This window comes from Oryzias latipes, chromosome 11 (assembly GCF_053564925.1).
Source record: "Oryzias latipes strain Hd-rR chromosome 11, Olatipes_Hd-rR_3.1".
Lineage (NCBI taxonomy): Eukaryota > Metazoa > Chordata > Actinopteri > Beloniformes > Adrianichthyidae > Oryzias > Oryzias latipes.
The window spans coordinates 19,090,626-19,115,977 of record NC_136247.1 but is presented as its reverse complement, the minus strand read 5'-3'; the positions used below and the strand labels follow the sequence as shown (position 1 = coordinate 19,115,977).

The following is a 25,352-nucleotide window of genomic DNA, read 5'->3' as shown; positions in this document are numbered from 1 at the left end:
GCCTTATATAATCCTATTTAATAATTATATTAATTAATGTATTAATTCTAGTTGTGCTTATGGTGGTTAGATGTTATTGTGAATATGTTAATGAGGCTAGTGTGTAGCGGTGTTGGACTATGTTTTAACATTTACTTGTTACTAACAAGGTTGGGAGTTAGCGTAGTCACAATAATGTTTGTTTTAATTGTCTCAGTCCGTTTTTCTAACCCTTGTGCTATTCTAGGCACCTTAACATTTGGAGTTGGGTCATCTAGACCCACTAGACAGTGCTCTGAACCTTTTTTCTTCAATGATTTGTGATCTTCACTGGTGTCCATGGATTATACGAAATCTTTCCACCTTTGTCATGGTAGGGAGAACACGTCAATGTAAGGGGGGGGTCATCTTAGATAGCACAAGGGTTAATGATCCAAATATGGTTGGGAGTTACAGTTATTATGAAGACGCCAACGCCTCAGTTTGACTGATTGACTTCTCTCAGACTCTTTGGTCTTGCCTAATGCGAATAATATTTTGCCTTACATATGAAATAAGTAAAACAATAGACCATTCATTAATGGAGCGCTTTATAATCCAGCTTTCCTAAACACGGTATATGACTGATGAGAAAGAAAAGGTAGTCTTGACCCATTATGGGAGCTTGAGGATGAAACATGTGGCTGTTTCAAATGTAGTACATTTGAAACAGCCAGTCTATAGACTATGTATGAGTAGTGCAGGAATTGAATATTTTTTCAGACTTAATTGGTTCAAAGTTAAGTTCAAATATATATTTAGCATACATAAAATAAATCTCAAGTATATCTCCTCACCCCTCCCCTCCCATTATCACCCTCCTACCCCCCTCTCTCTCTAACATCCCTCCCTTTTTCTTCCCTTCTTTCCTTTTCTGTCCGGTCCAACACCCAAAATTTTCAAACATGGTTGAAATAAATAAAGTTTGGCCTCAATTACAAAAAGGGTTTATTCAGACATACCTCTGGTTTGTCTGAAGATTAATAACCCCTATTGTTAAAGTAAAATATGTCCAACACAAGAGGCCCTCAGCTCTCATCTGCCTGCCCAGCTGTTGGACAGGACAAGTTAAAAAAAAAAAAAAGGTATATCTCCTCACTTTTGGGTGGCAGTGTAGTTAAGCGGTAGAGCAGGTTGTCCAACAACTGAAAGGTTGGCAAATCGATCCCCGCTCTCCCCAGCCAGCTATTGCCCCTGGCTAGTCTGCAGCTCACCACTCCCCCCAAGGGAGGCGTCAAAATGCAGAGAAGAATTTCCCCATTGTGGGATAAATAAATTATTAATTAGTATTATTGTTTTAGTATAAACTACGTGTAGTACTCTAAAATAGACTACTTTTTTTGTAATGAACAACAAACACTGTAGGAACAAATTCAGTCACAAAACGTTGTACTTTTTACCTTATATGACATTATTTATTGCCTACCAACCCAACCTCAAAGAACATTTAGAAAGCCAGAAAAAAATAGACATGCACAGATAACATCTGATTTTTATTGCCAACTTTCACTGGTCCTTTTAGCAAACTCAGGGCACTTGGCCTTTAAGTGATGCTAAGAGCTCAACGAGTGAACAACAGGTGTCTTTATGAGTTCAAGGCAACTGATACAAATACACATGGCGGCAATGACAAATACAGACATTAAAAACAAAAGTCTTCAACCATTGTGCATCGAGGACGTTACTGCAACATGTACCACCACAACCTACCAATAAGATAAATGCAGTTTGTGAACCGCAACCTAATGTAGTCAGGTGGGTGTTGGTATAATTGTGATAACAAGCTTATTTAACAGAAAAGTTTTTGTTCTTTTAAAGCTTTTATTTGTGCAGATATTAAAATGTATTTAAAAAGCTGTTCCTTTGAGAAAATACAAACATCAAATGTTTCAAACTAAATTTGTTCCCAGGGTTTCTTCAACGAGAATGTCATTAGCTCCACACTTTTAAAATGTTTTTATTTTAAAAAGAGCCACAGTTTTGAATTGCACACAAACCAAGGAACAAACACCTGGAAGACGGTTTCCCCCAGAAAAAAAACCATCTGGTTTTTGTTACATTTTGCTCAGAAGCTTTGTATATATCATTCAACATCAATGGAAGTGTGGTTCTGTAGTTTTTTTCAGATGAGGAGAGCTTAAAAAAGCAGACTTTGCTCCTTTTATATTTAACTTGGAGTCATCAAATCTGCCCCCATTGAGGTTAAACACATTCTAACTCAAGGCCTTGTTTTTAAAAAAGTCAAAAATCAATTTTCCCCAAATGTCGGTTTCTTTTTTAAATCTTAGTGAGAAAAATTCTAGAAAGAAACAAACAAAAAAAAATTAAACAAGTTAAACTTTTTAACATTTTAAAGGATATTGTCACTTTCAGGGGCATAACATGATGGACTGATGCTTAAAGGACTTATTTCATGCTATTCTTAAGCCTTTCAGAGTAAACTATAACCATATATTTGATAATATTTAACCTTTGGCACACTAAAGAACCATGTTTTAATTAATACTTGATGCTCTGAGTGCAGGTTTTTAGAGGAATACTCAGAAATGCATGTATGGATCAAAGTACAGCTTTGGGGTTGTTTATCGTGAGGAATAAACATTATAATACACTTAAAAGCTTAAAAAGTTGATTTTGCATGATATAGGTCCTTTAAAAAAGGTCTTGCAAAAGGTTTCAAACGCAATGAGTCCAAACCGAAAACTCAAGATACGGAATTTAGAAAAAAACAAAAACATTTTTCAAGTCCTGAAATACATCTTGAAAGAGCAAACCCTAAAAAAAATCTACTAAAAGTTTTTTTTTTTTTTCAAAAGAACTTAATACTTGCCTAGGTTCCGTTTTATTAGCAGCACATCAATACAAACAACATTGTATCTTCATTAAAGCTGCTCTAAAATTAGCTTTAGTTCACGTTACGTCTTTTTGTCTGTTATGAACACCATATTCATGTTTAACAGCTTGTTTTTTTGTTTCGAAAACATTTTTAGGTGATTTACAAGTCTACTTCAAATTCTTTTTGACCAACCCCCACCAACTGTTCCTCAGTCCTTCATCACTGCGTCATCTCATTCTTGCCGAGTTTCTTTGGGTCCTTGCTGGGCATGCACCAGTCATCAGCCTCCATGCTGGTCTGGTAATGCCGTAACGCCGACTTATTGAAAACAGGAAGCCTCTCCACTGATTCTGATGACAGGGCCTAAACACGCCAGACAGAGGGGAAGAAATCACTCTGCACTCTGATGACGATGACAAGTCCAGGTTGGTTTTATTTGTTTTTCCAGCTATATATATATATATATATATATATATATATATATATATATATATATATATATATATATATATATATATATATATATATATATATATATATATATATATATATATATATATATATATATATATATATATATATATATATATATATATATATATATATATATATATATATATATATATATATATATATATATATATATATATATATATATATATATATATATGTATTTTTTCTGGTTGATTAAGCTGCCCACTCCTTGAATAAAACCTGGTACATTCATGTGTAACTGCGCCATAAAATACAGTGATTCGCACATTGTCTGTAATATATTGCTGCCCATAAAGTTCACCTTTGGTGTGACAGTTTGTGTACGAGAACAGGCGCTTCTCACCTTCAAGTATATGACAGCTGAGGTGCCATAGCCCTCCATGGAGTAGAGCTGCAGGTCTCCCTGGAAATACTTGGCGTACAGGCGGGAGATGGGCAGACCGTACCCAAACCCAGCCTGAAGGAAGGAGAGGAAAGTGTGGAAATTAGAGGGTCACCGATCAGCCTGTTTGGCTATGAACTGGATCCTGACAGTTTTATATTCAGCACGTCTCCTGTGCTTCCAATTTAAGCCAGCAGAAATCTGCTGGCTTCATTCCATTGTGTAAAAGCTGATTTGTAAGCACGTTTAGGCATTTAAGCCTCTGTTTAGTCCACACAGAGTTGCAGGGTTGCCTATTTTCACTTACAAAGTGAGGTAAAATTTAAATGTAGCTCGACATTAAAGACCCACTCAAAGTGGTTGTTCAATGGGGATTTTTAGCCAAACTCTAAATTCCTGTCATTGTCTTGGACACAGTTTCTGCGAAAATAGTTAATTTTAGAAATGCACCTCTAAGCTGTTGGTGGGACTGTTGTACGTAGCGCAACCCACCCACCCCCGTTCCCCTTCCCAAAGACGTACATGGTTGTGGTTGGAATAAGAGCTCATGGCTCCCCCAGTGTATTTTCTGTCACAAAATAAGCTTTTTTTTATCTGCTCCTAATTCACATCATTTTGAATAAGAAGTACCGGTATGCAGAAATGCAATTTTGAGCTTAATTTGTTGTTTTTTTTACTGTATGTCCACCATCATCAGACAAATGCCAGAAGTTCAGTCTCACCAGAGGAGCATTGCGCGAGTTGTCCATGTGGACGGGACTGGGAGCTGTAGAGTACATGTAGCTGAAGAGGCGCTCAATTTTCCTGAGGGGAACCCCTCCTCCTTTGTCAGACATCTGAAAATTAAGGTTTTGGTTCTAGTTATCATGTATACTGAAGTACAGGGGTTTGTTACCCCTTCCCTGACTGATTTAAATTTTTTTTGTCTCTAACACACCAAATTTAAAAGAAACTCTGAGCTGATTCACATCATTCATGACAACTCTCACCTTAATAGTGAGGTCCTCACTCCCCAGTGAAATGCGCACTTTGATGGGCGGCAGTGTTGGGCTCGTCTCATGGGTCTCCACCGTGGCTCTCATTGCATTCTGATGAAGTACAAAGGTCATGATATGGCTGAAGACATGGTACAAACTTTCTGGGCTTTTTAAAAATTTGTTTTTACCTTGAACAGTTCAAATAGCATATGGTAGAGGTGGGATGGCACGTACACAATGTGGAGAGGTTGGTCCGGGTTTTTAGCTGTTAAACGTTTCCAACACGGAGATAGTTTTAAAGAAATGTTTGTGTTACAACAGTGAAATAAAAAACACAACTTTCTATCCAGATCTCGTCCACTAGTCACACGGCGTCAAACATCCTCAACACGCAGATTACGACATCAACACCCCATAAAAGTCATTTGCTTCTCTAGGAACAAGCTCCTAACAACTACTGACTGGAAAAAAGGGGTTTATCAGCAAAAACCTTTAAGGTGGAAGACAGGAAATAATTAAGGATAAAGATGTTTGACTGTCAGTTTCTCCAAAATGTTTCATAACTTAAGGCAGAGTCACACATCCACTACGAACATTTTGCACATGTTGCACGGATTAAATTGGTCACACGTGAATATACGGGGAAAAAGGGAGGAAAGTTGTGGTTTTTACGTTTTGACATTTTCACAGATGTATCACGAATGAACCACGTTAAAACCACAGAAGTAGTAAAAATAAACCATGCAAAGAACACGTAAATCTACGTAGAACATAGCCGTCTGTGATATTCATATGCAATTCATGAGTGATTTGTGCGTCAATTACATCATTTTATCAAGACACGTGCGCCATTTGTGGGATATGAATTTTATAGATTGGTGACACACAATATCTATACGGTTGTGGAAAGCCATGAAATTTGCGTATGCGTCTTGCAAAAAATCACGCACAATTGCGTAAGATTTACATAATAATTGTGTATAAACTATGTCAAATTCGCATAAACTGCGTAAATCTCAACTGACCAAAATCTTTGAACAGCTCAAAACTGAATTCATGTAAAGACCTGTCGGCCAAAACGCTCGACGGACATCTGCTCACATCGACGATCCCAAGAAGCTCTTATGTGTTACGGATATCAGGCATGTATCGTGAAAGACTGAAATTTCATATGTGAAAAATGCGCCAAATGTATGTAGAGGCTTTGTGACACGGCCTCTAGATTTAGATCTAAAAGATGCTTCACAAGCTTTGTCAATCCTTTGTCACATGCACCCATATAGAGGGTTGACCCGTATGGGTGTCGGGTCGTCTGGACTCGTGGAGGGTCATAGAGAGGCTGCATCTTAAGGGGAGCACAGGTGTGGTTCCACTTCCCTTTAGGCTCGTGCTACCACCTCCAAGGACGTCATGAAAATGGAAAATACCATTATGGTACTAGCGGTAAATGTATTGTATAAAGTAATGGTAACGCTTTCTTTTACAGTACAGTACTTACAGTGTACTTAAGTGGTATTTACATGGTACTTATAGTGTAACTACTGGGTACTTTCAGGGTACTTACATGGTACTTTTTATGGAATTTACTGGGTACTTACAGTGTGTTTACATGGTACTTTCTATGGGACTTTACTGGGTACTTACATGGTACTTTTTGTGTCTACTCTGTACTTACATGGTACTTACTGTGTATTTATATGGTACTATTTGGTTCATACCTATGTGGTACATACTGGGTATTTATAATATTCCTACTGGGTATTTACATGTTGTGCAAAGGTGTCTTTTATGGTACTTACCACATGTAAGAACAAGGTAAGTACAAATAAAGTACCTTGACCTTTAGGTCTGCACTCGCTGCATGTTTCATGGTATTTACCATGAATTTACCACAGAAACTACCCCTTAAGTACACTGAAACTGTAACTGTAAAAGAAAGTCAGCCCTATTTCCACTCAACTACATGGTACTTTCATTACTAAATACCGGGTATGTTCACTTGAATATTACTTGCAGTGATGAAAGTCAGGCAAGGAAAAAATCCCTGAACTTTTCTTTGAGCGATATGGCGGGCACAGAGCGAAATTTTGGAAAAATACGTGGTCTTAGATGCATTCTGGCAGCTAGTTATTCACTTCTTTATCAAGAAACTAAGACTAATTGGAGCATCATGATTTGTCATTCAAACCCCTAGTTTGACTCTCCATTAAGGACTTGCTTGTCCTAAAAAAGAATTTGGAAAATTGCTCAAAGTAACACAATCCTACAATCTACGCTTTTCCTTAAAGCTGCAAAACATACAATTGCTAAAATATAGTAACATCAAAGCCCCAAATGGCAAAAAGAACACCAGTAACTATGATATTCTATGAAAATACCTCAGTTATTTATACATTATTTCTGCTTTAGAAATGACTGATGTACAACATCCACTTGCACTGTTTTCTCAAACTATAATTACATCAAAATATGGGATCTGCTTTAAACTATAATTCTATAACATAATACATCAATTCTTTAACACCAATACTAAGTAATCTGGGAAATATCAAAACAAACATACAAACTAAACTAAACATTGTAAACATTATTTTTTAAGGGAGTGCGGGTCCAAACCATCAAATACTTATAATTAATGTTAACTATACTGAACTAAATCATGGTAATTAGGAAATACAAATAAATTAGATAGAGAAATGTATTCAAAATAAAAACTGAAACTCAAAACTAAAATTGAAATTATTTCAAAATGTGGTTTTGAGATTATTTTACACAAAAAAGTATTTGACCTACACTACCTTAAAAATCTTTTTTTTTTTTCCAGCCAAGACCACTTCAATTTGTTTTTTATCGTCTTCTCACAACTGAGGTCGTGACCACGCTCAATAATGACGATGCCTGCCATTATTTTAACACAAATTTGATCGCAAACTCTTCAGATGTGTTTGTGAAAGTTTAGCGTGGGTCCGCCAGTTTTGGTCTCTAGGGAAGCAAGTCACGCTGACCACGTGGTGCAGACAGAGCCAATCAGACCCGTCGACGCATCCGAAAGCAACTAAAACGTCCCGTCATTGGTCAATTAGGCCGGGAAGACGAAAGATGGCCACGACCATAGAGGAAGCGATCTGCGGAGAAATATAGAAAATAAAGCTAAAATTAGCTGATTTCAGACCATTTTCTAATCCGGAAAGCGATTTGTCCGTAGAGATCAGGTCTTTATTTCCCGGAAAGTACGTTCGGTTTGCTCAAAAACCCGGATTTCCGGGAATTCCCGGAAGACTTTCATCACTGTACTTGGTACTTACCCCTTAAGTACAATGAAACTGTAACTGTAAAAGAAAGTCAGCCCTATTTCCACTCTATTACATGGTACTTTCATTACTAAATACCGGGTATGTTCACTTGAATATTACTTGGTACTTACCCCTTAAGTACAGTGAAACTGTAACTGTAAAAGAAAGTCAGCCCTATTTCCACTCAACTACATGGTACTTTCATTACTAAATACTGGATATGTTCACTTGAATATTACTTGGTACTTACCCCTTAAGTACAATGAAACTGTAACTGTAAAAGAAAGTCAGCCCTATTTCCACTCTATTACATGGTACTTTCAGTAGTAAATGCTGGGTATGTACACGTATTACCTTCCCGTACAGTGTACATACACACTTGGTCTTCTGACCTCACCAAATGAGACAATGCTTACATGTTGGTAAGGGTAAAGTAACTACATTGTAAAAAAATATACTGGCCTGATTACTTCTTGTAACATGAAGCAAGTTTAAAGAGAAACAAGACAGCAGTGAAAACAACAATCTTTAATATGATACGTGTCTGCAGCATACAAAGTGTCATCACAATGAAATAGGTTTTAAGTACAAAACGGTTCAAAGGAGAAATCTAAAAAACACATTGGCCTGAGGGTCGTGCTTTTTGTCCATCAAAATTCTTTCAGCAGAGTTTGGTAACGGTGCAGGACTTCTTCAGGGTTTGTAACTGCAAGAAAATTCACAATATGAGCTAAAATGAACATAAAAAGCATAACGACTTTGATGAAATACAAAATATATTTTACTTATTTAATCATTTCTGTAATGAGTTTGATAAATCTCTATGAATTTTTTTATCGCTCTGACTGTAATGCTTGAAATTAATCAAGTATCCTCATTTAAAAACATGATAATAAATTATTCAAAACTTAACTTTTTTTAAATATTGTTCTAAAAATGAACTTGTTTTAATATATATTATATAATGTCAGGAAAATATGTAAAACAACAAGGCAAAATATTTACTTTTAATACTAAAAACACCCCAAGTGTGTGTTTTTGTTAAATAGGTCGGGGCAAGTAAAGTTGCAAATTCCCAGCGCACTTGAATGCAGCACAACTACCCCCAAAGTGAACGTGCAGATTAATCCGGAGAGCCTCGAGGCGCGCGCAACAGTTTGAATTTCTCTTCATCTGGCAGGTAAGCCAGTGTTTTTTTTCTAAATATTGGATAAATTACATGTAAATATTTAAACTGATCAAACTTTATAAAGAAGCTAACTTCGTGATTTAAAGCCACTATCTCTGTGTTTGAAACGTGACGTAAGAGCATGTCTACCTTACTGCAATAATTTCAGTTATTTCATGTATACATTTTCAAAGTTTGTAATGAAAATCTACAAACATTGTTGTTACTTACCAGGAGAGGGGCACCTGTAAAACAAGCACGTAGCCTAAATGATAACGTCTGTTGTTCTGTGCTCGTTTGACTGAGCGCACGTCTTTCTGGGAAAAACAATGAAAGGCGTTTATTTAAAATAATGATGACGTACTTCCGTCTTTTTACCGCTTTAGATCAGCTATGGTGAAGAAGACATTCCAGACGAATCTGTGAAGCCACAGGAGAGTAAGCTAAAGTAAGTTAAATCCACCAAGTGGACATATTATTTACATTAATGAAGAGTTTAACTGCCTTTTCCCCATTTTCTTTTCTTTCGCCGTTTTTATTTTATTTTTATTTATTTATTTATTTTCAAATATGATAGAGACAACAATACCACCCAACACAGTGAATGTAACTGTTTGAAAATTAAAACATATTTTTGTGAATAACTGTGTTGAATTTGAAATTGCCTATTTATTTCTTTTTTCCTTTTCTTTTACCCTGCAATGTTTTTCATGCTAATGCAAATTGTAGGTGCGAATAATATTTATAAAGAAGAAATACACACAGTAATTGCCAATTAAAACATTGCTTTTGTCATTCTTTGTCTAAACAAATTAGATTTTTTTATGGCAATAATGATTTTTTTTCTTTGATTTCTTTTTTGTTGTTCTTGTTTATGTAACTAAAATATAAAGTTGTGAATAATTTATTATCATGTTCATAAATGAGGATAATTGATTAATTTCAAGCATTACAGTCAAAGCGATAAAGAATTCACAGAAATTTATCAAACTCATTACAGAAATGATTAAATAAGTAAAATATATTTTGTATTTCATCAAAGTCGTTATGCTTTTTATGTTCATTTTAGCTCATATTGTGAATTTTCTTGCAGTTACAAACCCTGAAGAAGTCCTGCACCGTTACCAAACTCTGCTGAAAGAATTTTGATGGACAAAAAGCACGACCCTCAGGCCAATAATGTGTTTTTTAGATTTCTCCTTTGAACTGTTTTGTACTTAAAACCTATTTCATTGTGATGACACTTTGTATGCTGCAGACACGTATCATATTAAAGATTGTTGTTTTCACTGCTGTCTTGTTTCTCTTTAAACTTGCCTCATGTTACAAGAAGTAATCAGGCCAGTATATTTTTTTTACAATGTAGTTACTTTACCCTTACCAACATGTAAGCATTGTCTCATTTGGTGAGGTCAGAAGACCAAGTGTGTATGTACACTGCACAGGAAGGTAATACGTGTACATACCCAGCATTTACTACTGAAAGTACCATGTAATAGAGTGGAAATAGGGCTGACTTTCTTTTACAGGTACAGTTTCATTGTACTTAAGGGTTAAGTACCAAGTAATATTCAAGTGAACATACCCAGCATTTACTACTGAAAGTACCATGTAGTTGAGTGGAAATAGGGCTGACTTTCTTTTACAGTTACAGTTTCATTGTACTTAAGGGGTAAGTACCAAGTAATATTCAAGTGAACATATCCAGTATTTAGTAATGAAAGTACCATGTAATAGAGTGGAAATAGGGCTGACTTTCTTTTACAGTTACAGTTTCAGTGTACTTAAGGGGTAGTTTCTGTGGTAAATTCATGGTAAATACCATGAAACATGCAGCGAGTGCAGACCTAAAGGTCAAGGTACTTTATTTGTACTTACCTTGTTCTTACATGTGGTAAGTACCATAAAAGACACCTTTGCACAACATGTAAATACCCAGTAGGAATATTATAAATACCCAGTATGTACCACATAGGTATGAACCAAATAGTACCATATAAATACACAGTAAGTACCATGTAAGTACAGAGTAGACACAAAAAGTACCATGTAAGTACCCAGTAAAGTCCCATAGAAAGTACCATGTAAACACACTGTAAGTACCCAGTAAATTCCATAAAAAGTACCCTGAAAGTACCCAGTAGTTACACTATAAGTACCATGTAAATACCACTTAAGTACACTGTAAGTACTGTACTGTAAAAGAAAGCGTTACCAGTAAGGTAAATTACACGCAGTTATGATGCTGCTGTACGGCACTCTTACGCCACAACAGTCAGTAAGGAGCACATACTGGCTCCTTACTGACTGTGCAGAAATACAGCATGCTGTGTTCGGGGAGAGAGTGTAAAAAATAAAATGAAAATCTGTACGACATGCCTGCATCTCACCCCTTTCACCCTTACTTACATTAACGTGCTGCATAAAACCAAATTTTTTACTATAAAACCAAAAGTTTTGTGCTTTTTATTCTTTTATGTTTTGTTCTCCCTGGGTACAGCACTTTGGGCCTCCTTGGCTGGTGGTGATAGGTGCTTTTTAAATGAATGAATGAATAAATGAATGAATGAATGACTGAGTAAGTAGATGCAAAGCCTGCCACTTGCACCATGCCCATAGAAAAACATGTGCATGAATCTTTTTGCTCCATGGGCTCACAGAAGCGTCTACAGCTTTGATATTTTGTCCAAGTCACCCATACAGGTTTGTGTATTTTTTACCTACAGACCGCCTGTATCCACCCGTAAGGCCAGTTGTGACGAAGGCATAGGCCGTAGATAGACTTCTCTTCAATACATGTTAATCTTCTTTATGGTTTATTAGAGTGATTCACTGTAAAACACTTTCCTAACACTTGCTTTGAAAGTTCGGCCTTCATCAATGTCTGCTAATCCAGGAGACAAATGCGTAATCCTGTCACAATATCCTCAAGTATGTATGCATTTAATATTATACTCTCTTTATAATAACCCTAGAATAACAGCGTCTTCCATTCTCAGATCCTCTGACTTCGGCATGCACAGAGAAGCCCATAGGAATGCTCTGAAAACATTTAGTGTCAGGCAAAGTCCGGGTGCAAAGGCCTGGCATTTGTTGAGGGGAAAAAAAGGGGGGGGGGGGGTATTGTTGTCTAGGCATTTTTTCCTCACATCCCAGAATGACCAAGTTTGCAAGTTGATTGAGAACATCTCAAAATGAAGACTTAATACTTGCTTAAAAACGTTCAAACCACTAAAAGCTTACAGCCGTAAGCTTTCTGTAAGCCTATAATATAGGCCGTAAGCCTATAATAGGCATATGCTAACACTATGCCTATTATAGGTAAAAAACTATTTCCAACATTACGACGGTTTAATCCACTATTCAGCCCTAGTCTACTAAAAACATGTTCTGTCCAGAAAAATCCAGCTGTTACGGTTTTCACTTTCTGTAATCAGTAACCTGTAGAGGAATGTCCAGGAGTTTTCATGAGTCAGCAGACAGGAAGCAGACAGTCTGCCAACCAGAACAACTATCGTCTCACAAATGCGTCTTCAGCAGGAAATATCCAGATAAACAGAAAACCAGAACAAGTGAATGACTTACAGTTGACTTCTGTTATCTCCATGTCAGGAGAGGTCAGGTAATACTGTTCACACAGCATTTTTGAAGTCTCAAAGGCATCTGTAAAGAGAAAAAATACATAATATGCTTCAAGTTCAGCTTTACTAGGAAAGTTAACCACAAGGGATCCTGTTTTCTAACTTCTGACGATCAAAGCTAAAGCTGTTCAGACGGCACAAGTCAAGATAACATTTCATTGATTCGATCATATAATTCTAGAAGATTACATCATCAATTTTTAGTGCAAACATGTGGATAACACTACTGTATATGAGTCTGCGTGAATATGAAGTGTTGGACTATGATCCTTTACCTTTTACAACCTCGACGACATCACAGCTGGGGTCAATGCTGCCGATGTGTTTGGGATGTGCCGGGTTCACGCTGCCGTCAAAGATCAACGCTACAGGAAGCCAAAAAAAAAACAAATGTAAAGACCAACTCCAATGAAAACACGTTTTATGTGTGTTTTTAATGTGTTTTTGTGGCATTTTTCTGATTAATTTTTATGTATATGCTTAATATAGGGACAGCGCATATGAATAAACATTTCTGTCAATATTCCAGAGTTAGCCAAAGGGCTATTTTTCATCTGCATTCCCTGGGAAGATGTTTATATCTACCCATTGAGGGCCCCTCCAACACTTTTAATGTTGGAGGACATGCATGAAAAAAAATTAGGCTTAAAATTGCATTGACGAAAAAGATTGTATTTGAGACGTAGTAAATACTCTGATATATTCTGATGCATCCACTTGTATACGACTAGATAAATGTATGTCTTTGTTTTCTTCGCCCGAGCTGGTATCTGGTTCAAACAGTAACGCTGCGTAGCTCCAATATTGCTTTTCAAGAGGACAATCAATGTCCAGGACCGGACGTCCTCTTCTGGAACTGGAAGTACCGCCATATCAATCATTTTTTTTTTCTTTTAACTGGTGACCCTTACAGTTAGGAAGTTAGGATTTTTTCCTGTGTTCAGCTTTGATTACAGTTCATTTCTACAGATCTGGACACTTTTGGGTTAGGGTTAGGGTAAGTTGTATGTTTTCTGCTGCCAGCTGAAGAGGTCCGGCGCCATCTTGTCCGCAGCAAGGGCCCTCTCGCCACTTTTGTTGCACCCATAATGTTAGTTTCAGGGTATGAGGGCCTTTAAGCTAGTGGGAGAGCGTGTAAACAGATGGGTGATGGGAAGTGCGGAAGGGGTTGCTCCACACCAACAGTCACGCCGACAACTCAGAGAGAATTATCTAACGCTATAAAGACTACATAAGTGGGTTGTTTTTAACCCAACTGTGAGGTTACAGAAGGACTAACATTTTACTGCGTTATTTTTAACTTAAGACACAAGAAACTTTTTTTTTCAATTGGTTCAAATGAAACCACTATAACCCAAAAAAGGTGTATTGCTGTAAAACGTAATAAAAAATATACCCCAACTCACATAACCCAAGGCTGAATCTGAATTCTTTCCCTAACCCTCCAGCTTTTCCCTATCCCTCCAATTGTGGGGCCATTTGGAGGGATAGAGCAGGTCAAAATAGTTTTTTTGAATGGTAAACCCTCGCGGCAGAGGGCTCCGTATCCCTCCGCAGTGAGGGTGACCTGCATCTGGCGTTACCACAGAGGAGATTTGGGCTAAAAACAGCACAATCATCATTAAAAGACCACTGGGAATACTTTTAAAATAGATCAAAAGATGATCGGAGTGGGACTTCAAAATAAATGCATCATCTAAATTGTCTTTGTGGCACATAAAACACAGGTAGATTTAGTTTTGGTTTCCATTTATACAAAAATTCTCATAAAATTTGCAATGAGATAAACTAACTTATGTGTGATATTATGACATGGGTTGTTTTGGTTTATGCAGAACAATCACTAAATAAAAAAGAAGAATGCATGCATGTGACAGAGTACTCACAACTCACAACCATAATAGTTATGGATTCTGTTGCTTACTGAGATGATTAACTCACAGTCAATGACAGAGTGCTATACTGACTGTGCTGGTTCATGAGCATGCGTGTGGAGATGCGGCTCATGTAGAAGCGGTCCAGGAAGTACTGGACGTTCTGGTTCGTGACGGGGTCCACGCCAAAAGCATCCTTGTACTCCAGGACACCCTGAGCCATGGTGGGTACCACGTTGTTGTGCCGGTTCCGGACGTTTACCAGAGTCTTTGTGAAGCTGATGGAGACAGCAGAAAGCATGCATAAACACTTCAGGGAACACCATGATATGGACGATGAAAGCAAATGAGCTTTAGCTGCACCAAGTCTCAGGGTTCTAAATAAAACAGATTTTATTATTCATTTGAAATTTCCAGCAGGTTTTGAAGAAAATGCATCAACTTTATTGATCGTTAGTGCAAGAACTGATTTTTCAGTGAGGATTTAAAACTGTGATGAATTCCACTTCCTACTGATTGAACTATTTTCCTAGAGCAGGGGTCTGCAACCTTTAAAACTACAAGAGCCTGTTTCTTATGGACCATATAACCCAGACAGAGCCGCCAGGTGCCTCTTCACCATTCAGAAAATACATGTTATTTATGTGTTTATGGCCAGTCATATATAAAATCAAGTATTCTATTTTTAGTATTTCCTGAATTATAACAAAGTTATATTTTTCTGTGTATAACCATTTTAACCTCCTTTACTTTTGACAGCAGCACATGATAGCTCTTTTCAAAATAAAATACACCCTGTGTCAAAATATGATCCTCCTGCTGCAACAGATTTAATAAAATGAAAAGGGTAAGAAAGTTAAACATGGTCCTAGGAATCTGACTTTGGTGCACCGTCATCCTTTTACTATCAATCATAAACATCACAGCATTGGTGTAGAATCCATTTTTTTAAATATTCAAACACAATACAAAAATTGTATAGATAAAAACGAATTAAACTTAACTTAATTAAAAAACTAAAAAACTAAACCAAAAACCTATGAATTATTTAAAGTATTAGTGTTTTCATTCAAAGCCAGGAAGCACGATGGAGGAATAAAAGAACATGTATCTCTGGAGTTTCAGGTTGCAGAAGCTGCTCTAGATGAAAGTAACGATAAAGGATGTTTTATAAAAACTACAAAATAACCTTTGAACATTAAAAAACTGTTGATCTTGAACTTGTGTGTGTAAGAGGTGAAGTAGACATAAAGACATGACCACAACCGTTTCCAAAGCAGCTGAACTCCTTCTGTACTCGTGAGTCTGATCAAAATCAGTAAATTGGTGTTTTTACAACTGATAATTTGTGATAAAATCACCATTTTTTTTATTTATTTTATCTAGTTGCATCCTGAACATGAATATGTGCTTCAGCAGTAATGTTATTTCTGACATTATTAATGCAAATTTCCTCGAAAAACCCTATTGAACAGGAGTGGGCAAACTACGGCGCATAAAACTATTTATTCTGAACCGCCAAACTGGAATAAATCATATTTTCAAATTCTTTTAATGGTTTATAAATGTTTTTATGGTCTTGGGCCTTCTTATTTAAATGATATTCTTTTAAAGTATGAGCCCTTGCGGACCCTGAGGTCCTCCGGTGCTGGCCTCTTAGTTGTTCCTAAGGTGAGGACCAAAACTTATGGTGAGGCTTCGTTCGGCCATTACGGTCCTCGTCTGTGGAACAGTCTGCCGGAGAACCTCAGGGCTGCAGAGACTGTAGAGGTTTTTAAGAAGAGGCTCAAGACCCAACTTTTTAATTTGGCTTTTAGTTGATTTTAACTGCTAATTTATTCTATTGGTTTTAGTATAGGCTATTTTATGTATTTAATTTCATTTCATGCATCTTATTCTCAATGTTATGTTTTTATAAACATCTTATGTCTTTAATTTTAGTATCTTATTGTGATTTTAGCCCAAGTATTTCTTGTGGGGATCTATTTTTCCAGGGCTTGCCGGCTTGGTCGGTGGTTGTTGCAGCAGTTGTCGCCCTTGCTGGGGCAGGTGGAGTTTAACTTTGCAGCTTCACGGCTGTGAAGTGGACCCCAGTGCTGTCCCAGTCTGGGTGGGCGCTGTGGCGATGTTCCAATGGCCTCCTGGTATGAAAAGTTTCCCAAATACTGTTTCCTCACAGCAGAGCAGAGCCTTACTTGTTTGTTTGTTTGTTTCTTTATTTATTGTTTATTTATTTTTACAGTTACATAGTAGGGCTGCACGATATGAGGAAAACTCGCGATATGCGATATTGGTAATTAATATTGCGATAACGATATAAATTGCGGTATATAAACAAATAGCAAAAAAAACAAAAACATCATTTCCATTTCACTGCAACAGTTTAAAAATTATACTCCAAATGACCCTTGTCGACGTAGGAGGCAAACATCAAACATAAAACGGCTCATCTGATTGATCAAAAACGTAAACGGGTCCTTCTGATTGGTTAAATGCTTAAAGGGATTTATTTCATTTGTTCAATATTTCAAGCTGCCATGAGTTTGTTTTAGCACATTTAAGGTAACCATTTATTGCGATTTTTTCCGTCTTTTGCGGTATGCATATTGCACAGCTTGATTTCGCGATAACGATAAATTTGCGGTATATTGTGCAGGCCTATTACATAGTCATTATTCATTGTACGTCGGGGCCATGGGTCATATGTTTTAACAGAGGGGAGTGGGAAGGGTGAAAGGTGGGTTGGGTTTTTACTGTAATATTGTGTTTTCTGTTTTAAATGTTAAAGCGCTTCGAGCTGCACAAATGCATGAGAAGAGCTATTTTTTAAATCAAGTTTGATTGATTGATTGATATTGATAATCGTTATTACTGTTTTACTGTCTGGTGTGTCCCCAGAGATGGTGTACTACAAAGAAATGGACCAAAGAACTCTCCATTTATGTGGTGTTGAAAGATTTGTTTTTTTTTTTAACGTTCATGTGTGTTTGCCGAGTCGGACAGTCATGTTTCTGATCATTCCAACACCACATGCATTCCTCTATTTTGCATTGTTCCCTGAGGGACATCAAGACATTGGTGCAAAATGAGAACAGAAGCCACCGTTTTGAAATAAAAACTCCAAAATGTTCTGTTTCTAAATTTATTTACATTTAATTTCAGTCAAAAATTAAAGCATTTTTTCTTTCTTGTATGAAGAGAATTACCAAAACACGCCATTAATCTGCTCTTGGTCTGGCCCTTCTGTCAAAACTTAGAACCCTTTGTGGCAAAACGTTTGCCCACCCCTGCTATTGACCAAGAAAGTAGTGTTTACTTACCTGACTGGTAACAGGAAAAAAAAAAAACTATCATCAATAGAATAAATGTGTGAATGTCTTACTTTTTCAAGACATCCTTGTCATCTGGATCTTTTTCTAGAAAATCAACAAGCTCCATCAAACTCCGTGAGTACCTGATGGACACAACACAAGGTTATATTCATAGAGTACAATTACAAAAAATATATATATAAATCATAGACAAAAAAAACACTGTGGGATTAAAGAAAACCATGTTGCCATTCAGGGCTTCGTGATGATCTTTTACATCAATGGCTGTTGGTGATATTAAAGACTTGCTTTAGGACGGCTCAGTCTCTGGGTCGTAGGTGGCTCCCGGTTCAGCTTTGTCCTCTAAGCAAAAGACGCTTCGATCTGAGCTCCCTCAGACTGACTTTAAAGGTTATTTCACAATCTCTTAACAGAGAACGTCCTCATGTAACCCCTATGTCTATTTTTTTTTTTACCTCAGACCAGACAGAGAGTTGGAAAGCTCTGCAAATGCTGCTCTGTCTCCTTCAGAAGCAGCTTACATAGAATCACTTTTCTTTTTGATTAGGGCTGCACGATATAAGGAAAGCTTGCAATTTGCGATATTAGTGATCAATATTGTGATGACAATATAACTTTTGACACATGAACAAATAGTAGAACATACAAACACATCATTTCCATTTCACTCCAACAGTTTAATTGAAATGAGAGTCAACAAATGATTGGTCAAATGCAAAAAAGGATTTATTGGATTCGCTAAATTCTTCAAGCTGCCAAAAGATTGATTTAGCACATTTAAGGAAACCATTTATTGCAATTTTTGCCGACTATTACGATATACGTCTTGCACAGCTTAATATCAGGATAACGATCCATTTTATGATTTATTGTGCAGCTTGTTTTGAACACCAGGAAAAATGTTATGCACTTTATTTTTCTGCTGCTGCTGAGATACAAACAGCACCCAGATACACAACTTTCCATTTCAGGTAAAACAAAAAAAACAAACACTGCTGAGCTCCTCAGTCATGCAGGAGAACTTTAAACTGTAGTGAAAGTATCTGTTATGTAAACAGTAGAAAATAGAGGTAGATTACTGGGGAAGAAAGGAGAATCTACTATAAACTCCACCTCATTGTGTTTTATTGTGTTGACAATTTACAAGTGAGAGTATACAGGGGGGTATTCCAGAAAGCAGGTTATGCTAGAGAATTTGTAGGAGGGCAGAGAGAAAATTTAGAAAAACTAATTTAACAGTCGACTATGACTTTTTAAAGGATCAACTAAAAACCTACAATCACGCTGCCAAGCAGGCATGAACACTTTATTTTTCAAATCTCATCACAGACAATAAACACAACCCCCGGTTTCTTTTTACGACTAATGATTTTTTATTAAACAAAGATTTTAATAAATCTATCATGCCTCACTCACAAACCACATGTGAGGACTTTGCTGACCACTTCAGGAGGAAAGTCAATGCTATTAGATCTAACCTTCAACCTGGGCGTACTTTTTGACTCTGAGCTGTGTTTTATTCCCCACATCAGAAATGTTGTGAAAACAGGATTTTATCATCTTAAGAACATTGCCAGAGTCCACCCGTTCCTCTTTCTTACCAGCACAGAGGTGCTAATGCATGCTTTTATTTTTAGTCGTTTAGATTATTGTAATGCCCTGCTCTCTGGTTTACCCAAAAAGTCGATCTCAAATCTACAACTATTGCAGAACTCAGCGGCACGAGTTCTGACGAGGACCAGAGGGCGGGAACACATTACACCGGTTTTAAAGTCGCTGCATTGGCTCCCTCTGCGTTTCAGGATTGATTTTAAAGTTCTTTTAATGGTTTATAAATGTTTTAATGGTCTTGGGCCTTCTTACTTAAATGATATTATTTTAAAATATGAGCCCTCGCGAACCCTGAGGTCCTCTGGCACTGGTCTCTTGGTTGTCCCTGAGGTGAGGACCGAAACTTATGGTGAGGCTTCGTTCTGCCATTACAGTCCTCGCCTGTGGAACGGCCTGCCAGAGAGACTGTAGAGGTTTTTAAGAAGACCCACCTTTTAAGTCTGGCTTTTACACGACTTTGATAATTTCTTGTGTCTCTTATTATTTATCTATTTATTTACGTATTTATTCATTTATTTATTTGTAAGGACTATTATTATCTCTGTTTTTAATATGCCATTCTTTTTATTGTTATTTTACCAATGTTACTTAGGTTATGTTTTAATCAGTTTACGTATTTTATTTTTTAATTACTAACATTGTTATATCTTTTTCTATTTTTATTGTTGTTATTTTATGATAATTTTTATTCTGATGTTTTTTACTCCAGTGTTTCCTCTTGGGGATCCATTGTTCTGGGGCACCACCAGCTTGACCTGTAGGGGGGCTGTTGCGTTGGGCGGCTAGGGTCCCGCTCTGTGGTCTAATAGCCATGGAGTGGGCCCTGGGCTGCTCTGTGCTGGGCGGGCACTGTGGTGGTGACCCCTGTGGTCCGGCTGGGCCTTGGAATAAATGGATCCCCATGATATTGTTTCCTCATAGCAGAACCAAACCAGACCTTCTATAAGCTGCAGTTCTTTGTTTCTGTTTAGGGTTCTACTGGGGTAACTGGGTGAGTGGGGTGGGGTGGGGGTGGGGGTGTTGAGGGAGGGGTCCCATCTTTGTGTGATTGTCCTTTGTTATCTGTTTTTAACAATTTTAATTTTTTTATGACTGTTTTATCTGCTATTATGTTAAGCGCTTTGTGTTTTTAACTGAAATGAAAGGCGCTATATAAATAAATAAAGTTTGAGTTTCCGCGGTAAGTTTGAGGCTAAGGAAGCGGATAACCTCAGCTTTCGGTTTCAAAAACAGAGGTATGTTTCAGGGTATGCTTAGTTCCCATAGCAGCTCATGCTCTGAACATGGAGCAGGTTTAGTTGAAGGTTAGTTTGCTTTCAGAGAGGTGAAGCAGCATGGCGTGTCCATTTGAAGATGATTTAGTGGATGAAGAAGCTCAGATAATACTTTTTCCACCATGAGAGGGTGATAAGACCACGTATGGATGTTTAAAGATAAACCTTTTTACTTTGATCTAACTTAATTATTTGCTTCAGTTAAGATGAATCTTTTGTTGAGTTCAGTCAACTTAAAAATAACACATAGTTATCAGAAATGTATTGCCATGCCCGCGCATTAACCCAGGGTTACCAAGTCAAGCGTAATTACTCTAACTCATATCCGGTCTTTAGGAACCGACATACCCAGAGTGAGCGAGTTCAGGCACATTTCAGCCAGAGTTCAGGGTTAAAGTCAGGGTAGTTAAACGTGCTTTCTGGAATACCCCCCAGGTGTGGAAACCATGTAAACGGAAACTGATCTTCAGTGATTGATACACATTTTAAAATCAAAACTGCATTGTTGTCCACCCCATGGTGCTGCTTTAAAATCTTTCAAATAATATGTACTTTTGATTTCTTTAAACTTTAAAAAAAAGGTACAGTCTTCACAAAGTTCTTCAAGATAAAACAAACAAAAACAATGGTGTTGTTTAAATGTTATCTATCAAATCAAAACTTTATTTATACAACTCTTTCCCAACAAATGTAGCTCAAAGTGCTTCACATAAAAAAAAAACATTTTCCAAATTAAAAAACCAAAGAGCAAGACAAAAAACTCAAAATAAATAGTTACTTCAGCTTAAAACCAAAGTTGTCTCAAGGCGCTGCACAAAGAATCCTGAGGTAAAAATCAAACCAAGCGAGTTTTTCTCCAATTTGATCCAGATCACTTCTGTTGTACATTATAACATGTTTACAACTGTAGGAGTTCTACATGACAGAATTCAACACACTTGTGTTGTAGCTGCCTCCTTCAACATGAGTCTGAGTGGCAGCAGATCCAAAGGAAAAACAGAGATACTGACTGATACTTTACCTATAACACTGTAATCTTAACACAATGAAGGAGACTGCTGCAGCATCTGGGCTGTTACAGTAAAAATCTATGGTCTGAATAGAAGAAAACAGGCAAAATAAGGTAACTAGAAGGGATGCCACATGCTTGAGAGTTCATGTTAGAAAGTAAAAAGGACTCTTGTTTCAAGAAAAATATCATCTTTTCTGTCTTACAAGAAAACATATATTCTAATCAAAGAAGTTTTTCAATAGCAAAATAATCTTAGCTTAAGAAAACATGTCTTAGTAACTACAGTATTTTTCTTAAAATAAAAGAAACATTTTTCCCCAACTGGCAATCTTTTTTTGCTAATTTAAATACTTTTTATTCCTTTAAGAATTCTTGCCCTGTTTCTGAGGGGTCTGTTTCTGCAGTGTGGGGTAGAATAATAATATAATAAATAATAAATCCATGCGTTTAACACATACATTTTCAAACATTTGCAGGAGGGCTGCACCAATTCACTATGCCTACGACTTGGTTCAATGGTGTACCATACGGTTTGGTTTTAAACCGAGGATTGCAGTAATTACAACAAGCTTGCTAGAAAAATAAGTGCTTAATGGTTTAAGCTCAAGTTTTATAACCTTTACAAGGTCGACGGCCCTGTGGTAGAGTGTCCACCCTGACACTGAAAGGTTACGAGTTAGAATCCACAGTGGTGGGTGTGGAGGTCACCATAAAAACGTGAGGAAGAAATGTCACTTTATGGTGTTACGGGTTGTAACAACACGTGTTTTTAAATGAATAAATCGCATGTAGAAAGCCTACCAGCTGTTGAGGAGCTTCACAGATGGAGTGCTGAGCAGCTTGTCTGGGAGGTAATCAATTTCCTTCATGATGTTGGCCAGTCTCACAGGAAGCTCCTGTCGCAGGAACACAAAGGAGGTCTTTTCACAGGCATTGGTCGAGCCTGAGTGAAAGCAAAGAGGAAAAGGAAGAAGCCATTGAGAAAGTGAGAAAACATTACAACAAATCTATAAACAAGCTGTAGAAACATCATTATATGTATGTATATATATATATATATATATATATATATATATATATATATATATATATATATATATATATATATATATATATATATATATATATATATATATGTATATATATATATATATATATATATATATATATATATGGACATAATTGTTGGTACCCATCAGTTAAAGAAAGAAAGTCCACAATGCTCACTGAAATGACTTGAAACGTTCAAAAGTAACAATAAATTAAAATGTACTGAAAATTAAATAAATCAAAATCAGCCAGTACTTTGGATTTGTTGATTAACATAATTATTTTAAAAAAAAAACTAATGAAATAGGGCTGGACAAAAATGATGGTACTTCCATAAAAGACTGAGAACTAATTGCCCAGGGTGTCATGATGAACTCAGGTATGTCCTTTAATTGACATCACAGCTGTTTTCAAAGCCATAATCAGTCAGTCTGCCTATTTAAATGGAGACAAATAGTCACGTTGCTGTTTGGTGAAAAGGTGTGTACCACACTGAACATGGACAACAGAAGGAGAGAATTGTCCCAGGACATTAGAAACAAAATTATAGACAAACATGGTAAAGGTAAAGGCTATAAAACCATCTCTAAGCAGCTTGAAGTCCCTGTGACGACAGTGGCACATATTATTCAGACGTTTAAGACCCACGGGACAGTAGCTAACCTCACTGGACGTGACCGGAAGAGGAAAATTGATGACAAAATGAGGAGACAGATAGTTGGAACTGTATCCAAAGAGCCCAGAACAACCTCCAAAGACATTAAAGGTGAACTCCTAGATCAAGGTACATCAGTGTCAGATCGCACCATTCGTTGTTGTTTGAGCCAGAGTGGACTTCATGGGAGACGACCAAGGAGGACATCACTGTTGAAAGGAAATCATAAAAATCCAGACTGGAATTTACAAAAATGCATGTTGACAAGCCACAAAGCTTCTGGGAAAATGTCCTTTGGACAGATGAGACAAAACTGGAGCTTTTTGGTAAGGCACATCAGTTTGCTCATGAGGAGTGGGCCAGAATACCTGTGGACAGGTGCAGAAGGCTCATTGACAAATACAGAAACCGTTTAATTGCAGTGATTGCCTCAAAGGTTGTGCAACAAAATATTAAGTTATGGGTACCATCATTTTTGTCCAGCCCTATTTCTTTAGTTTGTTTTTTTAAATAATTCTGTTAATCAACAACTCAAAAGTAATGGCTGATTTTGATTATTTAATTTTCAATAAAATCTAATTTAGTGTTACTTTTGAACGTTTCAAGTCGTTTCAGTGAGCATTGTGGACTTTCTTTCTTTAACTGATGGGTACCAACAATTTTGAATAAATAAAAAATAAATAAATGTAATAAATGTCTTCTCATGTCATGTGTTTTTGTGAGTTTATTGACACAAATGTGACTGCATGCATGCAGAGGTAACGTCACGTGAGCACACTTACCAAAGTCAATGAACTGCTTCATAGATAAAGGAGAAGGGGAGAATTTAGAAAACCTCTCCACCTGCTTTAGTATGCCGGAAAAGGAGCCTTTCGACCGCCAAAACTGAGCAAACTTCATTGTTATTCCCGTCAACAGAGCCCAACAACAACTGTCATTGAAGCAGGGACAGCCTGTCCTTTCTCCCCTCCAGCACAACCATCCACTCAAGACGCGTTAGCAGGCCCGGCTGCAGCTCGGCGTCGCGCGGGAGCTTTCGCTCGCCATTCTGATTACTTTTCCCGAGCACTTTCTCTCATCTCTGGAAATGCTCGTGGCCCGTTTGAATTCAACTTGCAAAAATACTGGTAGGTTATCGTGTAGGGGAAAAAACAAACAAACGAAAAAACGACAGAAGTTGAAGGGAGCCAATCAGATTTTAGATTTCTTTCATTGTGGGCGGGGTTTGTTGGATGGGGTGGACCTAAACGTTTTTGCTGTACAAAACAACTCCTGACTCCCTTTCTTAGCAGCATCCCCTACCGAGGAAATCATGGACAAAATGCATAAAAAGCTTAAGGTCATGAAATTTAATGTCTGAATGACTTTTCTTCAATTTAGTAAAGGCTTTGGGACCTCCAGTTGTTCGTCAGACAGAGTACCTAAAGAATATCTTCATCCAATATGCTTTTCTCTTTATTATTGGCTAAAATAGCATGTAACCATAAGTGATAATAATAATAATATAGTACTTATATTCAAAGAAAAATACACATGAACAAATTCAAAAGCGCAATTATGTAGTGTAGGCGATAACAACAATTCTAGGCAGGCACCTGCTAGAACAGCTCATCGAACTTTCCGCCAATCACAGCTGGTCCCTGATGTCATAGTAACGGAACTGATTGACAGATGTCATGTACAACATTTCTGAAATGATGCTTTCATGCAACCTTATAAATTACATGAACACAT

The 25,352-nt window shown here is 37.1% G+C and overlaps 2 protein-coding genes and 2 long non-coding RNA genes across 7 annotated transcripts in view; 2 read left to right on the top strand and 2 right to left on the bottom strand.

Moving 5' to 3' along the window:
* Positions 1–1,405: 1,405 nt before the first annotated feature.
* Positions 1,406–24,616, bottom strand: pdk4 (pyruvate dehydrogenase kinase, isozyme 4). The gene is made up of 11 exons (XM_004073833.5): positions 24,401–24,616; positions 22,715–22,856; positions 18,067–18,138; positions 14,778–14,962; positions 13,086–13,175; positions 12,755–12,832; positions 4,897–4,973; positions 4,721–4,819; positions 4,454–4,567; positions 3,693–3,806; positions 1,406–3,217 (listed from the first exon to the last, which is right to left on the bottom strand). The coding sequence occupies exons 1-11, from the start codon at positions 24,516–24,518 to the stop codon at positions 3,074–3,076; spliced, it is 1,233 nt and encodes a 410-aa protein (XP_004073881.1). The 5' UTR covers positions 24,519–24,616; the 3' UTR covers positions 1,406–3,073.
* LOC144995319 (uncharacterized) lies at positions 8,515–9,508 on the bottom strand. Its single transcript, XR_013658891.1, has 2 exons — positions 9,401–9,508; positions 8,515–8,707 (listed from the first exon to the last, which is right to left on the bottom strand). It is a non-coding gene; the product is annotated as an uncharacterized LOC144995319 (long non-coding RNA).
* LOC111948181 (uncharacterized) lies at positions 9,042–10,458 on the top strand. Its single transcript, XR_002874118.2, has 3 exons — positions 9,042–9,181; positions 9,556–9,617; positions 10,263–10,458. It is a non-coding gene; the product is annotated as an uncharacterized LOC111948181 (long non-coding RNA).
* Positions 24,604–25,352, top strand: part of dync1i1a (dynein cytoplasmic 1 intermediate chain 1a) — a 73,340-nt gene continuing 72,591 nt past the window's right edge. For all 4 annotated transcript variants that reach the window (XM_078954947.1, XM_078954943.1, XM_020707111.3 and 1 more), the window contains exon 1: positions 24,604–24,745. The gene's annotated coding sequence lies outside the window, so the exon portion shown is untranslated. The remainder of the gene's footprint in view (positions 24,746–25,352) is intronic.

What these genes read in the sequence shown, in the direction of transcription:
- pdk4 (XM_004073833.5), bottom strand. Translation starts at nt 24,518, where the DNA reads ATGAAGTTTGCTCAGTTTTGGCGGTCGAAAGGCTCCTTTTCCGGCATA. An exon ending in GTGAAGCTCCTCAACAGCTG is followed by an intron (nt 18,139 to 22,714) that starts GTAGGCTTTCTA and finishes TGTGTCCATCAG; the next exon opens with GTACTCACGGAGTTTGATGG. An exon ending in GACAAGGATGTCTTGAAAAA is followed by an intron (nt 14,963 to 18,066) that starts GTAAGACATTCA and finishes TGTCTCCATCAG; the next exon opens with CTTCACAAAGACTCTGGTAA.